The 22,814-nt window shown below is 42.2% G+C and overlaps 1 protein-coding gene across 2 annotated transcripts in view; it reads left to right on the plus strand.

Moving 5' to 3' along the window:
* The window catches only part of GABRB3 (gamma-aminobutyric acid type A receptor subunit beta3), a 196,777-nt gene that overhangs the window by 130,761 nt on the left and 43,202 nt on the right, over positions 1-22,814 (plus strand). For both annotated transcript variants that reach the window (XM_059720968.1, XM_006266946.3), the window contains exons 4-6: positions 8,398-8,618; positions 18,635-18,717; positions 20,021-20,158. In XM_059720968.1, the coding sequence (XP_059576951.1) occupies positions 8,398-8,618; positions 18,635-18,717; positions 20,021-20,158 (442 nt within the window). The remainder of the gene's footprint in view (positions 1-8,397; positions 8,619-18,634; positions 18,718-20,020; positions 20,159-22,814) is intronic.

Raw genomic sequence — 22,814 nt, forward strand, 5'->3', positions numbered from 1 at the left:
AACCCCCTATGCTATGTGCAGTGTCAGGTCTAGCCCACACACCCTGTGCCAGCCCCATGTGCTGCATAGCCCTGGGGCTGGCATGTGCTACACATAGCATGTAGGGCTGGAGTGGCCCTGCACACTGCACATAACACAGTGGACCAACAAAGGGCATGTGCTGAATGCAGCACTCTGCTGGATTGGCCCTACATGCTGGCTCTGGCACAGCCCAATCTGGACCATTCCCAGAGCCAATGCACAGGGTTGGTCCAGTGGAGCACCATATGCCATGTGAGCCCTGGACCAAACCTCTGTGCTGCTTACAGGGTGCACAATGTTAGGTCCAGCCTGTGCCCTGCATCCAATGCACAAGGCTGGGGCCAATGTATAGGGTTGGTCTAGTGACCCATGGGCCAGATCATATGGCTCCACAGAACATATGTTTGACACTCCTGGAGTAGAGTTTGTCTTAGAGCTTCAGGTGTAATTGTATTACTGCTATGATTAAGCAAAATTAGCAAAATCTTAAAATAGCAATGGATATTTTTTTTAATGGATGCCTAAGGTCAGATTCTTACAGCCATATTTGTCCTCTTAAATAAGTGAACTGGTTTTCAAAACTGCTCAACATGCAGGAGGGTCCGCTTGCTTTTATACACCCCAAACCTTGAAAATCTTATGTAAAAATATTGTCATGCTAGTGGAAGTTTTACTGAGATGTACTTCTACTCTTGGATATTACAGCCACTTTAACACCTATAAACCATTGATACCACACTGTCACATATCCCATATATATAAAAAGGGTCTTTCTGGTTCTGCTTTCAAGTATGATTTTGAGTTCTGCTTAAAATATTTTGTCTTGGTTGTTAGAGGGGCTCAGTTTGGTTCTCTCTGGGTCTGTCTCTCAAGCTATATAGTGTATATATAATAACAATATTTAGTTATGAGCAGGGATACTCTGTTAAAAAATCCAAAGTTCGCTAATAAAACCCCCAAAATCCATGGTTTTCTGTGATTAAAATGAAATGCCACCATATATACAGGTATCAGTTGAACACAATGTTTTATTGATATATTTACAATTTAAAGTAACTTGGAAGCCTACCAGTGCCTCAATCATAAAAAAAAAAATAAAAAAAATCATAAAATACCTATATATATTAGTATTTCATTTTGGTTTTTTTATCATGGAAAATCAGAGCTCCCCCTGCCCCCTTTGCTCACCAGGGCACGGGTCCAGCTGTAGCTGTCTTCAAGCTGCGTTGTAGCTCTGAGCAACCCTGATTTGCTGGTGCCCCTCACTCCCAAGCCACAGCCCCTCCCCCAGCTCTGCCAGTCCTTCTCATTCCAGAACCGCAGCCCCTGCCTACCCCGCACTTGCTCCCTTCTGGCAGCAGCTCCCTCCCTGCACCAGGACATGGGTCCAGCTGCAGCTGTCCCCTCTGCTGCTTTGTGGCTCTGACCAGTGCTGGCCCCTGCTGTTCTGCTCCTTGTGCCTGTTGGCAGCAATAAGGGACAGGTTCAAGTTTTGGGGGGGGTCCCAAATAAGTTTAGCTTTGGCTTGAGCCCCCACCCAGAAACCTGGGACAACTAGATTTAAATTGGGGTGTCCTGAATGAACAAAATTATCCCTTGCAAGCAACGTACCAACAGAAGCCTGATTTATTATAGGACAAAGGAGAAGGAAACACAAAGTAAATCTTAAAGCACTTTTAAACTCTAAGGCTTAAGTTCTATAGTCCAGTCCCACCTGGGCTCTCTGCTCTCCTCAGCCCTCCTAGGGCCACTCACTGATTCCAGGGCCCCCAGCCTGGGCCTACTGGGACCTCCACCTCTCTTACAATCCCATCCACATTCCACCAGATGTTACCTGGCCAGCGGCAGACTGTCCACTCTGCCTTCTGGCTAGACAGCCCCATCCCTAGAGGGTCATGTGACTGGTCTGACTATAGCTGCTCCCCTGCAGCCTGGCTCCTGGTGCCTGACTCACTCCTAAAGTGGCAAGTGCCCAGAGTGCTCTGGTGCACCCCACCCCTCAGGGAGCTTCTACCTAGACCAGGCAGTCTGGACTTGGGAAGTCCACCCAGGGTGGAGAGCCCTGGGGCCCACCACCCTATGCCTTCCTTACTGGCTGGATAGGGGGACTACATCAGGGAACCCTGCAAGCTGCTCCAGGAGCAGCTCCTTGTGAGCTGCTGAGATACACTACTGGGATGCACTGTGATGTGAGCAGCTCTGGGGGGGAGGGGGTCCCTGCTCCTCAGTGAGCTGCTGGGGTTTACCAGTTCTTGCTGCATAAGCTACTCCTATGGGGCGTGAGCTGCTGGGGTGTGATGGTCCTCACTCCCACCTCTTGGCTTTGGCGGGTGACTGCTGACCTCTGCCAGTCTGCTGTGCCCAGGTCTTTGCTCTCACTCTGTTGCCTGTTTACTTCTTCTGTTTTACTGTCTCAGTTTATCAGCAACACTTTGAGCAGCTGTGGACCATTTCACATTATCAGTTGATGATACAAGATGGTCCAGCCATGAAATTAAATCCAGGACGGTGTTGTACACTTTGTGTATTTGGTGTTTTGGGGACTGTAAAATGTCTAGTGCTGTCACCAGATATCCACAGTTCTCTGCAACGTACTTCAGGCCAGCATGTAGGTCTTCTACTGCTAAGAGGCTGGCTAGTTCCTGCAGAACAGATATATCCCCTTGTTCCATTAATTCATGTTCCATGAATCTATAGAGCTGGCAGTACTACACATGGTAATTTACACAGTTGAACTATGTATTCCACGTGTCACAACTGGTTCAGGTGGAAATGTTGAAGAATCAACACTGTTCCTTCAGGTATCTCAAGAACCACACACAACAAGCTGGAGCTTTCACTAAAAGCGACTTCATCAAAGCAACAAAGTGATCCACTTGCTTGAAGGTATCTCGCCAAGTATTTCCTGCCAGAGCAAGTATGTGCATAGCAACAAATATGTACACAGTTTGACTACAGGTTGCAAAGCACATCATTCCAAGCTGTCACCATGTAGCTAGCACTGTCTGTTACACATGCTAATATTTACTCAAGTGGGATGTTGAATTCCACCACACAAAAAATCAAGCCTTGTCAAATGGTGGCATGATTAACTTTCCTCAGGCACACTGTCTTTACCAGAGATGGTGCAGGAATGCCAGCGTGCCTAGGAGGGCATACCTTGAGCACCTGAAATAAAATGTTGAAAACTGGTCTATTTTGGTTGTTTCATCAGCAATCATGGAAATGACATTTCCCTCAAAGTCATTTTCCTCTTCAAAAAGAGCTGCTAGGTGGGAATACACTTGGTCTATCTTGGGAATGGCACCGCTTCCCTTAAAGTCCTTGCTCAAAAAATCCCTGAAAACAAGTAATTCCATTTTATGCAGAGGAAAGTCTGCTTTTAAACACATTTGAACAAAATCCAAAGAGATGGTGTCAGTATCACAATGGTCTTTGGCAAATGTAGAATGCTGGAATGCTGCAGTCACAGTGCATTGTTTCTTTACTGCTGTTAATGGGCCTGCTGTTTCAGAGTCTTCTCTTCTTCTCTTTTCATTCTGTTTATGCTTAGTGCTTTCCATGCATTCCATAATAATCTGCTTTTGAACAAGGTGTATAGCCTTGCTGCATGCAGTGCAAAACAACATAGTACCATCAGTGTGAAATTTATCCTTGTCAAACTGAGTGACATGGTCTTTAAGGGGTGACTTTTGCACTCTTTGGCATCTTTTCTAGACTTGAATGCAATGTCTGGAGGCTGAAGAAAAATTTGAGATGCATCAAAACATAAGCTCCTGTACGCAGGGACCAACTCAATCCAAGATTGCATTTTTTTTCATGGAAAGTGTGAAATCAAGTGTTTTCCGTGAAAAATAGCAAGCAAGCCCCAAGATTTTGTTGGGTTTGTGGGGGAAAAAAGGACTTTGTGGTTCCACACTGAAAAGGCAGGAAGCCTTCCCACACTAGAGCAAGTTGTGGCAAGTCCTACCAGAGCTTTTGAACATGAGGTTGGGGTCCTGCGGTCAACACAGGACTGCCAGGCTTTTGGTGCCGGTGCAGCCCCTCAGCAGCTGCTTTTAGAACCCAGGCCCGCTCACAGGAAGGCAATCCTCCCTCTCCACTCCCCACATCCCCCCAGTCTATACCAGTCTGACCCAGGAAGCAAAACTAGCCTGGACAGACATCCAGGCAGCTCCAGTTTCTTGGACAGGTTTCCCAGTTGACTGTACCTTACAGCATCCACTCTCTGCCACTGTGTGACATGGGCCTATTTGATGTGCCAAGGAAGATCATGAGCCAAGACAACCAAAGAAACTACAAGCCTCCCATAATAAGAGAAGCTGCTACAAACATATCAACTAAAAACTTAGGACACAAATAAAACAAGGAAGAGAGTGAGGGTCACAGGTTAATAACAAAGGATGCAGATGGGGACAGGGAGCAGAGCATACCAGCCAAAGCCCACTGGCCCTGCCTGTTCATGACACCCAGTGACATTCTGCCTGAAGGCATCTAGAGGAAAACTCACCTGGGTTCTCTGTATCCAGAGCCTCCTTCCTGCAAGATGGACCCAGGGTCTGCCAGAGCCAATGGCAGTTCTTATGCCTTCAAATGGCTTATGCCAAACATAGGTCTGCCAAAGCCCAATGTGGAAGATGGGAGGGGTTCTACATGCCTTTGAGTGGGGGGCAAGGGGGGTTCTCTGTAGGGTTGCCAACTCTGAATCTATTCTGGGAGGTCTCCAGAAGGCCAATGTGCCTGTGCCATACAACATGAACGTGCCCACATTCTTGCATATATCAGTTATGGATTACAGTGTGTAGCTTTACTTCAGGAAGGCAAATGCATATGACTATTACATTTTAAAAGCCACTGGACTACTGTATAAATCGGATTCAACATTTAATATTTATTTTAATGAATGCCCTATCTTTTATGTCTCAGGTGACTCTTAGCAGTATCCTGGAGATTTATATCTAATTCCTGGAGACTCCCGGGAAATCCTGGAGGGTTGGTAACCCTAGTTCTCTGTAGTGTTGACCATGGGCAGCCATGGGCAGCCAGCAGCAAGATCCAAGGCTCTGTAAACCAAACTGCTACTCACACACCTGGTGCCTTGTTGCTTACATAAACAGTTAAATCTTTTCTGCCATCTCTATGCCATTATATCACCATTCACCCTTTCACATACACTCATTCAAAAAAGGGCATACAGAGTTCATTCACTTATGTCAAGCAAAAGAATACAAAATGGAGTTTTCAGGTTACTTACAGGACAATACTAACATGGTTACCTTTCACTACTATGACAATTCATGCTACACAGAGCAGGATGGTGCACAGTCCTGCTCTTGATGGCTAGAAAATAATATTTAGAGGTTTTCTTTTGGGAATTGGTTTGTAGGTAAAGTAGATATGTTCCAGGGGAATGGCAAGGGTTAAGTGGTTTCTAAACGCATGTTTGTGACAAAGTTTCCTTCAAGGCCCACTGTGTCTGAAGCCAGCAGACACACAGGATGGGAAATTGAAGACATGTACCACACTGTTCCATAACATGAACAGTGTATCCAAACAGAGATAAGGAACTCTGCAGAGATAAGGAACTCCAGGTCACAGTTCCCAACTGCAGAGACCATGGGATTTCTGACTTTGGACAGAACAAATTAGGAGACTAGTAAATAACCAAATTAAGCTGTGTGCATGTGATGGGTTCGGGGAGCAAAGTAATATGCTGACAGGATAGAATGTGCCCAGTATGATGACCACAGGGAAACCAATCAATGATGCCCAGGAATGAAGAGTCATAAGAGGAGAGAAAGAATACAAAAGGAGGGATTTCAGATCAGCAAAGGGTCCCAGAGAGGGGAACTTGAGGCCCCCATGGACAGAGGGCTCACCACCAGCCTGTCTCACCCACCTGACTGATGGGTGGTGGGCCTCAGCTCTTGACCTCCAGGCTGCTGACATCTAACATTCAAGAGAGAACCACAGAATGAAGCGTGCGTACTGGCCAGATATACCTTCCCTCTATGACAGTCCTAGGACTGGTAGATATAGAATTGGGGAGGTTATTTTGTTTGGTTTGCTTGCATTATTCTTATCTGATATCACTGTGTATCAATAATATTTGCCTATTATCAAATGGAGAAGTCACGGTCGGTCTGAGGTTTTGGGTCCACCCAGAACAAGAAGAATTAATATCTTTAAGGTATCTGGGTCATAAATCCAGTGCCAACACTCTATCCTCCCACTTCCTTCCAAGAAACCATCTTGAGCCATGCAACACACTCCCGCTCTGAGCCTCCCTTGCTTGCAGCACCTCAGCCTGAGCTGTAAAGTATGGGGAGCTAAAGCCATCCCTGGTCCCTGCCAGGCCAGGGGCACAGCTGGAGCCCCTCCCACCCCACCCCTAGGGCTGGCTTGGAGATTGGGAGCTCACCAAGGTGAGGAAGGGGGCACCGCCCTTACCTAGCAGGACATACAGTGCCAGCAGCAGCAGCTCCTGCAGGGAGTGCAGCCTGCTGTGCCTCATGTCTGCTGGTCCCTGCCACAGCCTCTCCTCTCTGGGTGCCTTCATTGCTGCCACCCCGAGCTCCAAGATCCCAGCCCCACCCAGAGGAGGAGAACCTAGCTTCCAGTCACCCTGCCTCCAATCACCCTCCCCTCATTCCTCCCAGCCTCAAGCAGCTCATTGCAGGCTGGAAATCTGCCAGCCTGCAAGGGGAAACTGATGGTTTCCTGCTTCAAAGGGGAAAATCTGTGGGTTTTTTTCCTGCAGTGAGAGAAAATCCACATTTTTCTGCATTTTCTGCAGAAAATGGAAAACCCAGACCCCTGTTTATGAGTTAGGTAACAATCCCACAAACTCCCTTAGTTTCCCTCTTAATACAAAGCAAGCACACAATTTACAGAGGTAATTTGTGGAAGAAAAGAGACGGCAAGAGAAAAAGTTCCAACAAAGCTCACATACATTTTGGGCTTGTCAATACTGCCTCCATAGCAAACCCAAGAGCACTGCTATGAAGTATGCTCCACCCTTTCAGACCCTCTCTGTGTGGGCCAAATATTGGGCATGACCATTCTGAGGGTACACCAACAATAACATCTGAGAAATAGCAGATCTGGCCCACTGTAAGGCAACTATATTGTAGGAGTGTGTAAAGCTTCAGATCTGATTTGGAGAAGATTCGGCCCAATTTGGAGGCCAAATTACCGAATCCCAATAGAATTGGGAGAAGAAAAAAAACCCTCCGAATCAATTTGGAGCCTCCAAATTGATTTGGAAAAGATTCTGAGATTCAGAGATTTGGAAGGCAGTCTTTCAGGGGAATAGAAACTGAGAAGAGGGAGGGGGAGCAGGGGGCGACAGACTGACATCTGTAGCTGGCCAGTGACTGTGATCTTTCCCTGAGTCCCCTTCCAATCGCAGTGCTCTAGGTGAGGGACTTAGAAACAGCAGATAAGCCTCTGTCTGCAGACTTTCTATGCCTTTTGTGAGCTGTTTCTGACTGAGTAACAGCGTCTGAAGGTACTGAACTGGCTTGGCTTCCTACCTAGTATGTCTCCTGCTACTTTCTGTTCTTGGAAAGGATTGGATTTAGATTACTAACTAGAATCCCTCTACTTATCCCTATCCAATCCATTTCTTTCAATTTATATTTGTTCTTGTTTGGTTTTTTCCCCACACTTCTTTAAAAAAAAGCTGTGTTTTCCCTGGCAGTGAAACCCCTGCACCTATCTCCTTGAAACTTGGCAGGCCTCATGCCCTCAAAAGGGGATACCATCCCTCCTGTTTTCATCCAAATATGCCTTAACACACATGACATGAGTTTAGCTTTCAGCTGCGTGAGGTACAGTTTCCCAGAAACCCCATCATTTATTTCCTTGAAACTTGGCATGCTTCATGCACTCAGAGTGAGCTACCATCCCTGCAATTTTTATCTGAATCAGCCAAAAAATGACAGTTATAGGTATTTCAGTGATTCCCCATTATAGTCTATGGCTGCATTTCCGAATCTCCCTGAATCAGCACCGAATTTTCCACAGCTGATTCAGCCAAATCGATTTGGGACAGTGATCCAAATCTCCAAATTGAATCATTGTCCTCTGAATCAGCTGAATCCAAATCGAATACTTCCCTATTCACATAGGCCTACTATATTGCCGCTATTGAATTTTATAATATTATTTAAAGATTTCTTGTTTGTTTTATTCTGATGTTAATTTAAAGTTAAAAATTAACTAAAATTGAGAACAGGGTACAAAAATGATGTTACATTAGTACTGCTTAAATATTTTTTATACGAGTGTAAACATAGTATATTTTTTTCCTCATAAGAAAATTATTGATCTGATCCAGTCCTGATTGTGATATTTTTCTTTTCTCCTCACCAGGATTACACCTTAACTATGTATTTTCAACAATACTGGAGAGATAAGAGACTAGCTTATGCTGGAATACCTCTCAATCTTACCCTTGATAATCGAGTGGCTGATCAACTCTGGGTGCCTGACACTTACTTTTTAAATGACAAGAAGTCATTTGTGCATGGAGTTACAGTGAAAAATCGAATGATCCGCCTTCATCCAGATGGAACAGTGCTTTATGGCCTCAGGTCTGTACTTTATGATAAAGATTTCATAAGCATTGTTTTGTATTGTTGCTATTTATTTCTTGGTACAAGGTTATTACAAACTCTGTGTAGCATATTATGCAACCTTCAGTTTCAATCAGAAAGATGCCTGTAGAAAATAAATGACACACTCAATGTTTCTTAATTTTGCCAGGAGTGTCTTCAGTCAGCTCATATCTGTTTATGTCTAGTAAACATATCTGGAAAGGCCTGTGGTTACAGACATTAATTGCAAACCTGAACATCCATTTAAAAAACATGGACAGGGAGGTGTTATCTCCTCTGTTGATATCCAGGACTCTGTAACAGGAAAAAAAAATCCTGAAACACTAGAATCAAGTACATTTAAAACATAAATGCATACATCTTCTAGTTTTTTTCTAGGAGGACCCAATGCTGAGCTCTACTGAGGCCACTTTAATTTTTACTCTGAAAGTGTAAATGGCCCTTAAAATACACTGCTTGCTATATACTTTATAGCTTTGCTGGAACAGCTGTGTCAATTAGGAGTATGAAGAAGTCACCCCCTTAACAGACCAAATTAGGCACTGTTATAATAGTAAAAATGTGCTTTTTCTAGTACTCCTTATTCTACACAGGACACTAGTTCAGGCTGATCTAGTAAAAAACAGTATTGCTAGTAGGAACTGCATCTACTCTATGGGACATTCCCACTAGTTCTATCAGCATAGCCACATCAATGAAAAATGTTAAGGGTAAAAAAGATTCAAGCCCCTGTATATTGTCAGACCAGTACAAAGGGGTCTAAGCACAAATTAGAATCAAACCTGAACAGTTTAAGAGAAATTTCAGAAAATATAGAATTATTTCTAGAACCTGCAACAGGATGGAGTCAAGTCAAGTCAGTCCTGAGGCCGCTGTGACTATTGGAGCACCTTAGATGCTATAAAAACCCTCCTAGGTTAGCTGAGTTGCTTTGCATCATTGGTGATTCTTCGGGCAGAGTGACCTGGTGACACCCATCTCCTCTGCAGGTATGGATAGCCATTGGCTCACAAGGACCTCATCCGCCCTTTGACAGGTCCTGTTTTTAGCCTTGCTGGGTATCTACACACCCTCTTCATCTGGGCTAGCCCAGGTGGGGGCACCAGTTTAGTTGCTCAAAGCCCAACTATGGAGCAGGCTGCACTGGTTAACATGGTACCAGACAGCAGACTAAGGCAGTCCTGGCCTAAAAGGCCAAGCTTGACCACAAACAGGATGGAGATAGGGTATATTTCTAGCATCATCATTTGACTATGATACTATCTCTCCTCTTTTTATCTGGAGTTTCAGTTTCACTTGACATGGCCTTGACTCCTCACCCCCCTATGTTCTATTAAATTTTGTGTATTAATTATGATTGGCTGAGTCTTTTTTAGATAAAAATAGGAAGGCTCACACTTTTATGAAGGGCTTGAAGAAACTGAGTACATGAATGTTCAGAAAATGATTGTGGTGCAACTGGGTTTGATGAAAGAAGTATTTTGCTTTCATTTAGCTTTGCATGCCAGAGATCAGTGTTTCCACTTTTGATACCTGGCACCCACTTTTTTCTGTATTAAAACTGTTGGCACACTTCACTCTTACACCCAAAAAGGTATATACATATATATTTCAAAACTTATATCCCACCACCCTTCCAGAGGAAATCATACCAGTGCTGAGATCTACTGTAAAAAATAACACTAAATACATCTTTCTTTAAGCAAAGATTAGTCTCTATGGGCATTTTTACATATGTATGCATTGGAAATGCATACAGTTGTATAAGCAGTGAAATGCACATCAGTGCAAAGAAAATAGCGGCGGGGTGCTTTTGAACTAAAACACCTCAGAGGTGCTTTAGTTCAAAATCTCACCACACCATTTTCTGCATGCTGGTTCGCATTTCGACACTTATACAACTGCACGTGGTACGATGCCATTCACCTTAGCTCACATGCGGAGCAGACTCAATTAAACAGTGGATCTCTGGCGCATCACTAGAAAAAAAATATGTGTATAAATGCCCTATATCAGTGGTTCTCAGCCTTTTTTAGCATCGAGGCCACCACCCCATAACTTTTCTGAATCTCACAGTACCACAGTTAAAAACGCTGAGATCTAAATTCAGAAAAGATACAGAGGGCTTTGAGGCTAAAAAAAGTTGAGAATCACTGAACTAGCTGGTGCCACTTAAGGGCATCTGGGGCAGGTCCTCACACTGTTGTGCCCTGTTCTTTCTACTGTCTGACCCTTCCCAACCCCCCTCAGGGGGGAAGGGCAGCCCCCTGCAGGATCTCTCACACGGGTGACCAGCCCCACAGCCCCTTCTGCCAGCCCTAAGGAGCATGGGAGGAGTGGAAGAAATGAGCCAAGCTGCAAAGAATGGCACTGTCTATGTCCACCTGCCCTCCCACTTGCAGCAGAGTGAGCTGCTGGGAGCATTGGTGGTGGGATCAGCACAAGGGCTTTCTGGACTGGGGAAGGGCAGGAAAAGGCAGCAGAAGTGGTAGCAGTCCTCAGAGGCACCACTGGCCTAGACAGGGGAGGAGAGCATTTATCCACAAGGCAGTCATGCAGTAAACTTCCGTCCCTCTCACAGCACACTAGTGTGTCACAGCCCACCCTCTGGGAATCACTGCCATAGAACATATTCAAAATGGCAAGATGTTTGGTGGTCTTCCTATGAGAATTTAAATATCTACAAAAACCTTAGAAAATATATGTTTTTACATTACTTCCAAATATGAGCCAATTAGCTGACTGGCACTCCCAGCTTTAGAGGCACACTGAAGTCAAGGGCTCTGATCAACTTCTGAGGTTGGGGTGTCAATCAGCTGACTGGAGGTCCCAGCCTTGGAAGTGCACCAGAGTTAAGGGCTCTGATGCGCTACCAAAGCTAGAAGTGATTGTCCTGGCCACACATTTAATTTAAGGCATGATGGAAATCAGCTACAAAGTTATTATGCATATTTTGTGTAATAACTTTGTGATTTATTGCCTGTTTTATTGCATCATTAATTGCATAAATGTGTGGCCAGGTAACTACTTAAGATATGATTAAACTGGTTGAGCATATCCTAAATGTAACATCTACAAGGGCCTCACTCTCCATTTCCTTCATACCAAATATAGACAGCACTAGAGCCCAGTTTTTGCAGTATATCTGAGCTTTCAAATAACTGGATGAAGTTAAACTTTACCTGGGGCTGATAAAAAGGGAGTAATATTTGAATCCTTGACACCATTGATCAAAGGAGGGCATGTCTACATGTGCATTTATCCAGCTTAAAGTTACTGTGCAGTAAGTGAGAATAGGCTGGTGTCTACACGTATGGGTGTTAAAGCACATTAATGCTGTGTGGACCAGCTTGGGAATAAAGTTAGTCCCGAGTCAGTCCACACACACAGTCTTACTGTACAACAAGGCATCTACATATGCATTACTGTGTAGCAAGTAATTTGACATAAATTTGAAACCTGCATAATGCAGGTATCAAATTTACACCCAAGTTGGCATAAGTCACCATATTTACTGCACAGTCCAGGTGTGCATATATAGATGTGCACCCATTCTGCACAGTGATTTCAGTTACTGCACAATAAATGTGCATGGTGCATGTGTAGACACACCCGTAATCTATTATTCAGGAGCTAAGGCGATATGCAGACAGTTGGTTCTTCTAGGTTCTTTGCTGTGCGTAATTACTCAAATGGTATCAGTAGTAAAAACACATTCCTTCTAAATGTCTTCAACCTCTCAGGAGACTATGCCTCTTCCTGAATACAAGCCTATGGGGAAACTGGAGATGTTACAGGAGGAAGTGGTCCATTTTTTGAGCAACTCCAGTTCTCAAAAATGTGTAACTAAAGTGACGCACATGCCCCATTCACTCACTGCACCCTACTTGATATGACTGACTGCTAATTTTTAAGGTGATTGAGCCTTGGTTATCTCAAATTTCTCTGCTGCCTCAAAGACAGTGATTTGCCACAAACACCATGGTTCATAAGGAATGATGTATTTAATAACTCCAAGAATGAGACAGGAGCTTTTCAGAACCTGGCCTGTGGTTTTGAAAGTTCCTTCCATCACACATCGTATTGATGACAGATCTCATTATGTGCTAAATAAGTAAAACATTTGTGTCTATACAATATTTCCTCAATAATAATGCAGAACAAATCAAATCAAAACAAAAGGCTTTTAGAAAGAGGGGATGGAAAATATGGCCTATTTGATTGTTTACATGCATACCATAAACAAAATCAGTTTGCCCAAGACATCATAAGAATGAACGTTATAAACCCACAGAAAGAAGAACATTTTTGTGAGTCTCTACTATGATTATTGTAGTTTAATAAGGCACTCAGTCTTAATATCGAGCTAGGAGGAGCATTGAAATAACCAATAGCTCCTTCACAGAGAATATTACACAATTTAGATTAATCTCTTTGGGCAGGAACCATTTGATTATCTTGTGTCTGTATTATGACTCCTGGCACAATAAAATTGAGATCCCTAGGTAACAAGTTAATATAATAATAAAGTTCAGGAAGAAGTAGCAAGTAAAAAGCTGGATAAGGGGACCTTATGCAAGTGCAAATCTTTCTTTTCTGTATTGCATTCATCTAAAATAATATGTATTTGTGTTCGGCCTGATGTTTATTTGACCCTTTTAACAGTTTCTATGTCAGTGCTCTGATGCTAGGTTCTGGGAGTCCTAGCATCCTACTGTGCCAGGCAGTATCTCGTCCATAACAAAATTAATAGAAATGTTTCTTTGTGAGAGCAATATGAGCTTGAAGGAAAGTATTGAAAAATACATCAAGTCATCCAATCCAGTTCTTACTTACTGGTCATAATAAGGTCCAAGACATATGACCCTTGGTTGTAACCTCAACTCTTTGTTCAGAAAGTTATCCTCTGCATACCTAAGAAGTTACATGGGTGTAGATTGTGTCCATGTTGGTCTAAGGACATAGGTAGACAAGGTTCTTTGGGTGAATCTGATATCTTCTATTAGACCAACTTAAATAGTTGGAAAAAATGTTCTTAGCAAGCTTTTGGGTTTATAAAGCCTTCATCAGGCTGAGGAAGCATCTGCAGACGAGGAAGCACACGCCAACTGCAGATGCGTCCTCAGCCTGACAAGGGGTTTTTAAACCTGAAAGCTTGCTAAGAAAATTTTTCCAACTATTTAAGTTGGTCCAATCAAAGATATCAGATTCACTCAAAGAACCTTGTCTGCCTAAGAAGTTACTAGACATTTTATCCAACAGATATAATGGAATTTAAAATCCCCCATTAGTACAATTGCATAATAAGTATTTCATTACTTCTGGGCTTATACTAAAGTTTATTCCCTAAAAAGTCATACAGCAAACATTGAAGGTAAATACATGTTTGAAAGATTCATATTTTATAGCAAATATGCCAGGTAGATATATCTTTTATAAATGTAGATTCCCTGTCTACTTGGCATCTGACAATAGTTAAACACTCTGATTAAAGAGTACTGAATTGTTTGGATCCTTGATTTGTATCACAACAACCAATTGAATTGTGTGCATGCTAAACTAATCTCATGTTATAAGAAATGTGGTTTTGTAAAGCTGATAATTGTTGGGATTTTGCCATTTAGAACATTCATACAATGATCGCCGATCAAAGGTGGCATTTGTTTATTTTTTCCTCAGTGCCTGATTGGTGGTAGTTTTATGTGCCAAGTCAGAGCTGTTAATAGTTATACTGGAGAGAGACTAGTCTTTATAATTAGTAGATCTAAATCTAGCACCTTGCCTGAGGAGACAACAGAGCATTGGGCAGATGCTCAATGGAGAGAAATCCTTCCCCTAAACCACAGAACAACTGGGGAACTACTGTCTATAAACTACTCCTGCCACTGAGACACATGTTAAGAATAAAAGCAGAGCATCTGCCATGACAGGCATGCCATTGGGCAGTTGGAAGTAAAATGGGCCAACCAAAGGAATTCTTCCAGGAAATGGTATTTTGTAATTTAAAACTTTTGGATATTAACAACATAGAATATGTTCTAAGACCAGGAAAGCAGAGCATTGTTACTTCCATAAGCTATATTTGGCCATGTGGGAGGATTCAGATTCTACTTTGCCTTTTCCTTAGCCTCCCCTTATAAATGTAAAAATGGGAATATCTGAATAGAAGCAGTTCCACTGGCTGTACCTGCACTGGGCCCACCCACTGCCAGTTGCCTGTATCCTCCCCACACATTAGTTTCCTTTAGTGTGATAGTATTGCCCCAGATGTCTGCTGGAGGCTAGATTTGGCCATTGGAAATTCAATTCTAATTATGCACCAGCTAGTACCATTTACAAGAAAAATTCAATCTGTTTGAAATACCTGATATGTTTGAAAATAACCATTTTTTCTTCTAAATCTGGAAGGAACAGAGAGCACATTTATAATAAAATAGAAAAAATTACTGGAGCTTCAGCCTTGTTTATTTGTCATGTCTTACCTCAATATAGGCTTAAGTAGAAACTCCACAATAAATTACATCTGCTTTGGCAGGGGATAGTTATAATGATTACCCTTTTTTTAACTTTGGATTGCCATTTTGAAATTTCCAAGAGTGGGGAAACTAAGGTGAAATGACATGTTACACTTAGACCATACTATATCTGTGAAATCTTAAAGTGGTATTAAAATTAGAACATCTGAGCAGTCACACATTAAGTTAATACCATTTCTTGCTTGCCCAGCTCTGACTTGCTACTAGATGCTGGTAAGCAGGGGCATGGCTAGGAGCCAGGACACCTGAGCTATATTTTGCTCTGTGGAGGACAGGAGCGGGGTAGGAGGGAGGGAAGTTGCAGTGGGGGGAGCAAAGAGCTTGGAGTTAGAAAGGCATGGGCACGGGGCTGTGGTGTCCCTCCACAAGCCTCCGTGTTCCCATCCTGGAGCAATGGGGTGATAGGAGAGACTGTGCTGCAGGGAGCTCTCCATTGACCCCTGCTGATTGCCCTCCCCCTCTCCCCCAAACTCCTCTCTGCCACCCGATCCTTCTCCAGAGAGGCTTCATCTTTTGCCTGGATCCCAGCAAAAGCCATGGAAAAGTTCAGTTGACCTCAGTTACTTGAAGTTAATTGAAATTTTACTGTGCTGTCTGACCCATTTCACTCAAGTGCTGCCAGCTCTCCCATGGCCATGTGGCTTAACGGGGGGATGTGGCTTCCTTCCACATCCCCTGTTCCCATCCTGGGGTTGGAGGTGGGGAGAGGACTGTGTTCCCTGTATGAATTCCTCAAGATTTAGTGTAGTGAGAGCATGAAGCCCCTGAGAGTGGGAGAAGCATGCTACTGTGCTAAACCCTGGTGGCTCCACTTCCAAGAGTGTGGAAAGTTCATCCACAGAACAGGAGAGGATGTGACTCAGTACAGTACATCCTGAGATGCTGAAAGACTACATATTACTCATTTTACTTCTGTGGAGCAGACTGTAGTTACCCTAACATGACCAAGGTAGCATGGCCCAGAGTTAACCCTCCCCTGAAGCGGCATAACTTTGAGATGCTCAAAGAGCATTTTGCATGAGGTAATAAACTTTAACATGGGACACTCACATTTTAATTAGGGGTTTGCGAAGCAGGCCCTATTCAATTTGGATTCGGATTTGGCCTGAGTCAGGGACAGTGATTCGATTCGTTGATTCAGATCACTGTCCCTGATTCGATTTGGCCAAATCCAAATCTGAAGATTAAATGCTAATTCAGAGAATCAGCGATTCAGATATAGACACAGCTTTAAAAGTTTTTTCTATATACCTTGAGGTAGCAGGCATGGCTCCCGATGCTGGGGCGCATGGAGCGTCCCCCAGGAGTGCAGGGGGCCCCTCCACGTGCTCGGTGGTAAACCTGGAAGTGGACCATAAGTACTTCTGTTCCACTTCTGGGTCTGCTGGGGAGCATGCCAGGGGGCCCCCTGTGCCCTCCTGACTCAGTGATTGGCCACAGGGGGACCCCGGGTGCCCTCCAGACCCAGGAGGCAGCAGCCACTGAGCCGGGGGCTGCAGGGGAGGCTGGCCATGTGCTCCCCAACGGACCCAAAAGTGGACCAGAAGTGCTTCTGGTCCACTTCTGGGTCTGCTGCCAAGTTCACTGTGGACCCCCCTGCACTCCTGTGCGACGCTTCATGCACCCCAGCATCGCAGCACTCAAGACCCTCTGCTACCTAGAGAGAAAAAACATTTAAAACTGTGTCTACGTCCGAATCTCTCTGAATCTCTCTGGAGGATTCTGATTCAATTCAGAGAGATTAAAGGGTCCTCTGATTCGATTTGGATTTGGAGATTTGGCCACCTAATCAAGCTGAATCTCTGCCTGATCAAATCTGGGACTGAAGCTTCGAACAGTCCTAATTTTAAGTACCCTTAGTATGGTCTAAGTGTAATGTGTAACTTTAACTGCTTTCTCGTGCCTTTGAAGTTGTGGCCCTAAGCATCAGGCTATCTTGACAGGCTGGTGAGGGTTTTCAAGGTTGTTAAGGAAAAAATGTTTTTGGTTTTCAAATTTGTACCTTGGCAAACACAGAAGATAGTATAAATATAAAGTTCACATGAAGCCAATATTAGCATGATGAATTTCCATAATTCTTGTTCATGGTTTAGGCCTCGATTCAGCAGATCTTAAAGAATTTTTAAAGCCAAGCATGTGGTTAAATACTCTGCTGAATCAGAATCTAAATGGCAGTACTCATATATTAATACATTAATTTTAAAATTCTGTTCTAATGTTGAAAGTCTTAATATAATTTATGTGATCTATTTTTTACTGCATATACATATTTTATTATTTTTATCTTAAATTAATAGACAAATGCATCTGAATGTAGTGATCACTAATTAGATATCTGCTTAAAACTTATTAGGAAAATATGCTAACTTTGGGAATAAGAGAAAAGGTAGTATTACATTCAAATTAGGCTTCCTCATTTTGAATTCATTCTCTCATTCTTACTATGCTTTGCATTTCTTTGTTTAAAGGTCTTGGTAAAGCTGTGTGGTATGTCAGTAAAAAAAGAAACTGGACAAAACTGCGGCACAGTAAAGAAAAAATCATCATTAGAGCAGGTTAACATTTTTCAGCTGAAACTTTACATAGGCAAAAATGCAAGTCAGATTAGCCCATGTTTATTCAAAATACTTTACTTGACTTGGAAATAAAAAGCAAAAAAAGCCAAATTATTTCATTCTTTTTGAAATTTGGATTTTTATTTCATTTCAGAACATCCCTGTTTATTTAAAAAGAAACCCTCAATATACTGAATTTTAATTCACTTAAAACTTCAGTCCACTTGTAACAAAGCAGCAAAAAAAAAATATTTTTTTCAACTTTTCAGTTCAACGAATTGTTTTTTATATTTCAGAAGTACTAACGCACCAAAATCTGTTGTTCACAGAGATCTGATCATCCTATTATTTGTAGAAATCTTTTACTACTTTTCACTTTCTGATAGAAAGCTGGGTCCTTCAGTCCTGACAACTAAGAAGAGAGAGGTAGTGAGCCATGTTAATCTCAAATCAAGTAGAAGGCATGGTGGAGTTGCACCTTAGAGAGTAACTGAATCACAGATGCATAATCCTCTGTGAGCAATGGTTCACTTTATGAGATAGCTCTAGAAGCACATACAGCTTTATCACATAGCATTATATGACAAAGTAAGCTGTTGCTCATAAAACCTTATGCAACTCTGATTTGGTTAGTCTACCAGGTCCAACACTACCCTGCCTTCTGTCAAGCCTAACAAATGTTTGAATAGTATTTACATATGCAAATAAAACCATTGAACCCTGGAGGGAGTACTCACAAGTAACCCAGAATGAGTGGTCCTGTCGAAGTTAGTGTAACCGCTCACGTGAGAAAGTAGTGCTCAAAATAAAACCTGTAGTAATAGGTTCAGAGATGTGTTTTTTTTCAACGTTTCCTCACTTTAAAAACAAGAATTGTTCTATTTGATTTTTGGCATTTCAGAATCACAACTACTGCTGCTTGTATGATGGACTTGAGAAGATACCCACTGGATGAACAGAACTGTACTCTGGAAATTGAAAGCTGTATGTATATAAATAAATGCAAGTCATGCCAAACAGAGAGTTTTCATTTACATAGTCCAATAGATATATGAATTTGTGTCAATTCTTAAAAAAAAATTAATTTGTGTTTGTTTACTTTTTTCCTTCTTTAAAATGTAAAGGAATTATTAATTTGAGGCTTGCGTGCAATGTTGATAAAAAATGGGGCTAGGAGACTGAATGAAGTAATTTATCACTCCAGCCTGATTAGCCAGAGCCAGTGACTGGGTGCTTATCTGTAACACGAGAGAATGGATGTTCATATTTTAATCAGATTCACTTTGAAGAGCACAAACACTGAGAGAGAATTTTCCTTCAGTGTGTTTTACTATGCATGAATGGTCTTGTTGCAGGACCCCCTGGGCTGTCAGATAGGCCCATTTATGATCTGGAATTCAGTTCTACATAAAAACAGATTCTCTCTTCATCCTAGTCATTTCCTGTAATTGGAATATTCAGATGCCTTATAATTGTAGTTCAAGATCCACTGCTCCATTTCTATGACATGATGGAGAATACTGGGAACATCTACATACATAAAATATCAGTACACAGTACCCTGAACTCCTTGTGTCATTTACACTTGCTCTCGTCCCTTTCCCACTGGAGTTAATGGACCTCAAAGAAAATTCCTGTCTAAAAGACATTAATTTGCACTGATGGACTATTCCATCTCTTATGATATTTAACAAAGCACCACTTGGTTTTGGTATTGGATAGCTAGCTGGGGTACAGGCAGCCCCCACAATGTAGCACCCGCATGCCCCAGCCAGCTCCAGTCACATGTGTTGCAGCGCACGTAACTACTGCACCATAGGATAGTACTTGTCTGTGACAGTACTATTTTGTGGCAGAGTTAATTAATTTACTGAAGAGCTTATTAGTCAACTCTGCAGTAAAGCACACATGTAGCTGCATCCACGATTTTTTACATTACAGTCATCTGTAATAAGGCTCCTAGAATAAAGCATTAGAGGGGAGACACTTCCTGATCATGCTGTTTCTTTTATTCTTGCCCCAGATTTCAGAAGAACTATTTGGAGAGAAAAAAAGAGTGGGGAGGCAACAATCTTTGTGACCCTGTAGTAAAGCCTTCTTTAAAGACAGACTCTCAAAATGATAATATATGAAAATCCCCAATATGGAATAAAATAGCATCCAACAATTCAACTGCTATGCCCTAATTCTGTCTGCAAACTTTTAAAAAGATAAACCATCTACTAGATGTTTCATGGTTAAAACATGGTGTGATTTTTCTTCCTTATATTTTCTGCCCTGTTTCCAGATGGCTATACCACAGATGACATTGAGTTTTACTGGAGAGGTGGAAATAATGCAGTCACTGGTGTAGAGAGAATTGAGCTTCCTCAGTTCTCCATTGTAGAACACAGATTGGTGTCAAAGAATGTTGTCTTTGCCACAGGCAAGTGTTTTCATTTTTTGTTTGTCATGTGTACATACAGAGTTAGCTTCTTTACATGTCAGTTATTATGTTAGTATTTTATATTATTATACAGTCATAGTGCTGCCAACTATACTTGCATTAAGAAAAATTGTTATCTGGTAAATCCATTATGCAGTAACCCATGAAGCAGGACTACGTCTTACCAGAGACAAAGTTGTTGACAGTGGATTTGGACCCGGCACCTATACCTTTGTTCCGGGCGGGCACAACCCTCAGACCAACCACAACACCTGTCAGTCAATAATTGGCGAATGTATTGATACAGAGTAAAAACAAAAAAGCAACAATACAAACAATCAAACAATTCTATATCTACCAATCCTGGGGCTGCCATCAAAGTCAAAGCACATCTGGTCAGGATACAGGCTCCACTCTGAGACTCTCTTTGTTAGGTGTCAGCAGTCTGGAGGTGGGATGCCGAGGCCCACAGCCCCCCTCCAGTGGGGTGGATGAGAGGAGCTGATGTTATGCCCTCAGTCCATGGTGGCCTTGGGGACCCTTCCTGGGGGTCAGTGATAGGGATGAGGACCCTTCTCAGGGAGCAAAATGGAGAGGGACAGGGAGGGATGGGGCAAAGGAGGGGACAGGACAAAAGGAGGGACCCTTTGTTAATCCTTATGACTCTTCATCCATGGCTGTCTCTGGTTGGCGGTCTCTCTGTGGTCACATGTCCACGTAGCCTTCCTGGCCTTCTCCTAATTTGGTCTGTTCCCCCAAAACTAGGACTCAGCCCCCCTGCTTTCAGGGACCTTGTTGCCAGTGTCACTTATCTAGTGTTATGGGACAGTATGGTACATACTTCTTCGCTTCCCAGGCTGTTTCCTAGACTATGGGTCCTTGTTGATCTTGTGCTAGACAGCCCATCTGCCTTGAAGGCTGTGATTTTGTGTTATGGGATGCCCCCCTTCAATTTTCAGGCTGTGACCATCATTGGCCACAGATTTTTTTACTCTATTACCTGGCCTCATTTCTGAAGCTTACTAAATAAGCCTAAAAATATAGAAATGTCCTTGATAGGTTCTATTGTAATTAATATTCATATGCCTATTGACCCTTCTTTGAGCCATGTCCTGTCCTAAACCAGGTCTGACTGGCATAAAACCTCTAAAAGCAGTCTAAGCAACCTTTAACCTAGTTCTTTTGGCCTGTCTTTCTTGAACTTTCTGAAACTGCTTTCACCTTTGACATCCTCTTGCCTGCTCATTTCCTTTTCCTCTTCTGCTCTTATGTAAACTTTGGTCAAGCAAATGATATACCATATTGCCATTAAACAGTTTAAAGCCTACTGTAGTCTGCAGACTCACCCCTCCCCTTAATAAGGGCCTGATCTCTGGGAAGGATCCTAATACAGATCTTCAACATTAACAAAAGGTAGTTATAGATGTGACTAAGTGCAGCATGAATTGAAGAGTGTAACTTTAGACACCCACATATGAATTTTGGCTATATGACCTGCTCAAAACACACAGTGAGACACTGGCAAGACTAGGATGACAGCTGAGGAGCACTAGGTTGCTAGACCACAAAAGCATGCTGCCTATTGCACCTATTCTTTCAAAGCACTTTGACAAACTAAACATAGATGTTTACAGCAATCACTTCATACACTCTTTGCATGCAGCATCTGCTTCAAAGAACACAGCAACCCCACTGTATTTCAGAACAAAATATATGTATTGCTGGGAGTGTAATTGAAGGGAATTTGTTTGTCAAGCAGTTTCATGTCTCTTTTGCCGATAATTATGAAGAAAAAGGTTTTGTTTAAATGGAAAAAAGCAATTTCCCTAATCCTTCATCAGTCCTTTATGCATTTTTTCCTTTCTGCAACCATATTTCCTGGCAGCAACTGTTTATCACACACATATATCTGCCTTTTAAAATATTTGCTTCATGTCACCGATGGAGAACATCATTTTTTTTTTTTTGCTTATTATGGGAGACTCAGAGAGGATTTTAGGACAGTATAAAGCTAAGTTTTAGTCTGAATAAGTGAGAAATGCTTTTATGATGGAATCAGGAATAATGTAGAAAGAGAGAGACCTGTTAAACTTACATAAAAGAGAAATCCAAAGAAGTATGAGATAACAATCTCAAAGAGATTGTAGAGGAAATAAAAATGGGATTTGATATTTATATAGCAGAATTATTATAGTTATTTCTAACAAAAATTTAGAAGAGATATAACATTTCATGTTTTAAAGTTTAAGATAGTGCAAGGCTTAGAGATAAAGCTGAGACACTTTTAGCAGACTAGTTATACCACTATTATGGTCAGTTGTGAAGTGTTTTGTAACTTCTTCTTAAGCACCTAATGCTTGCTACTGATGGAGACAGGACATAGAGCCTCAAGTTTGATCCAATGTGGCACTAGTACATTGCTATCCAAAGAAGTCATCATATGTCTTTCACAAAACTATCTTCATGCTTTCTAACACAAAATTCTCCAAACTTGGAAAATCTCAACTGCATCATGCAAAAAACGAATGTGCCATCTTTCAAATTCTTCCTCAAAACCTACTTCTGTCATACAACCAGCTTATTAAGCCAGTAAGGGCTTATAGTTAATTGTTGTTGTTATTGTAGTTTTTGTTGTTAATGACTGTGGCTGCTTTCT

Source organism: Alligator mississippiensis, chromosome 1 (genome assembly GCF_030867095.1).
Source record: "Alligator mississippiensis isolate rAllMis1 chromosome 1, rAllMis1, whole genome shotgun sequence".
Classification (NCBI taxonomy): domain Eukaryota; kingdom Metazoa; phylum Chordata; order Crocodylia; family Alligatoridae; genus Alligator; species Alligator mississippiensis.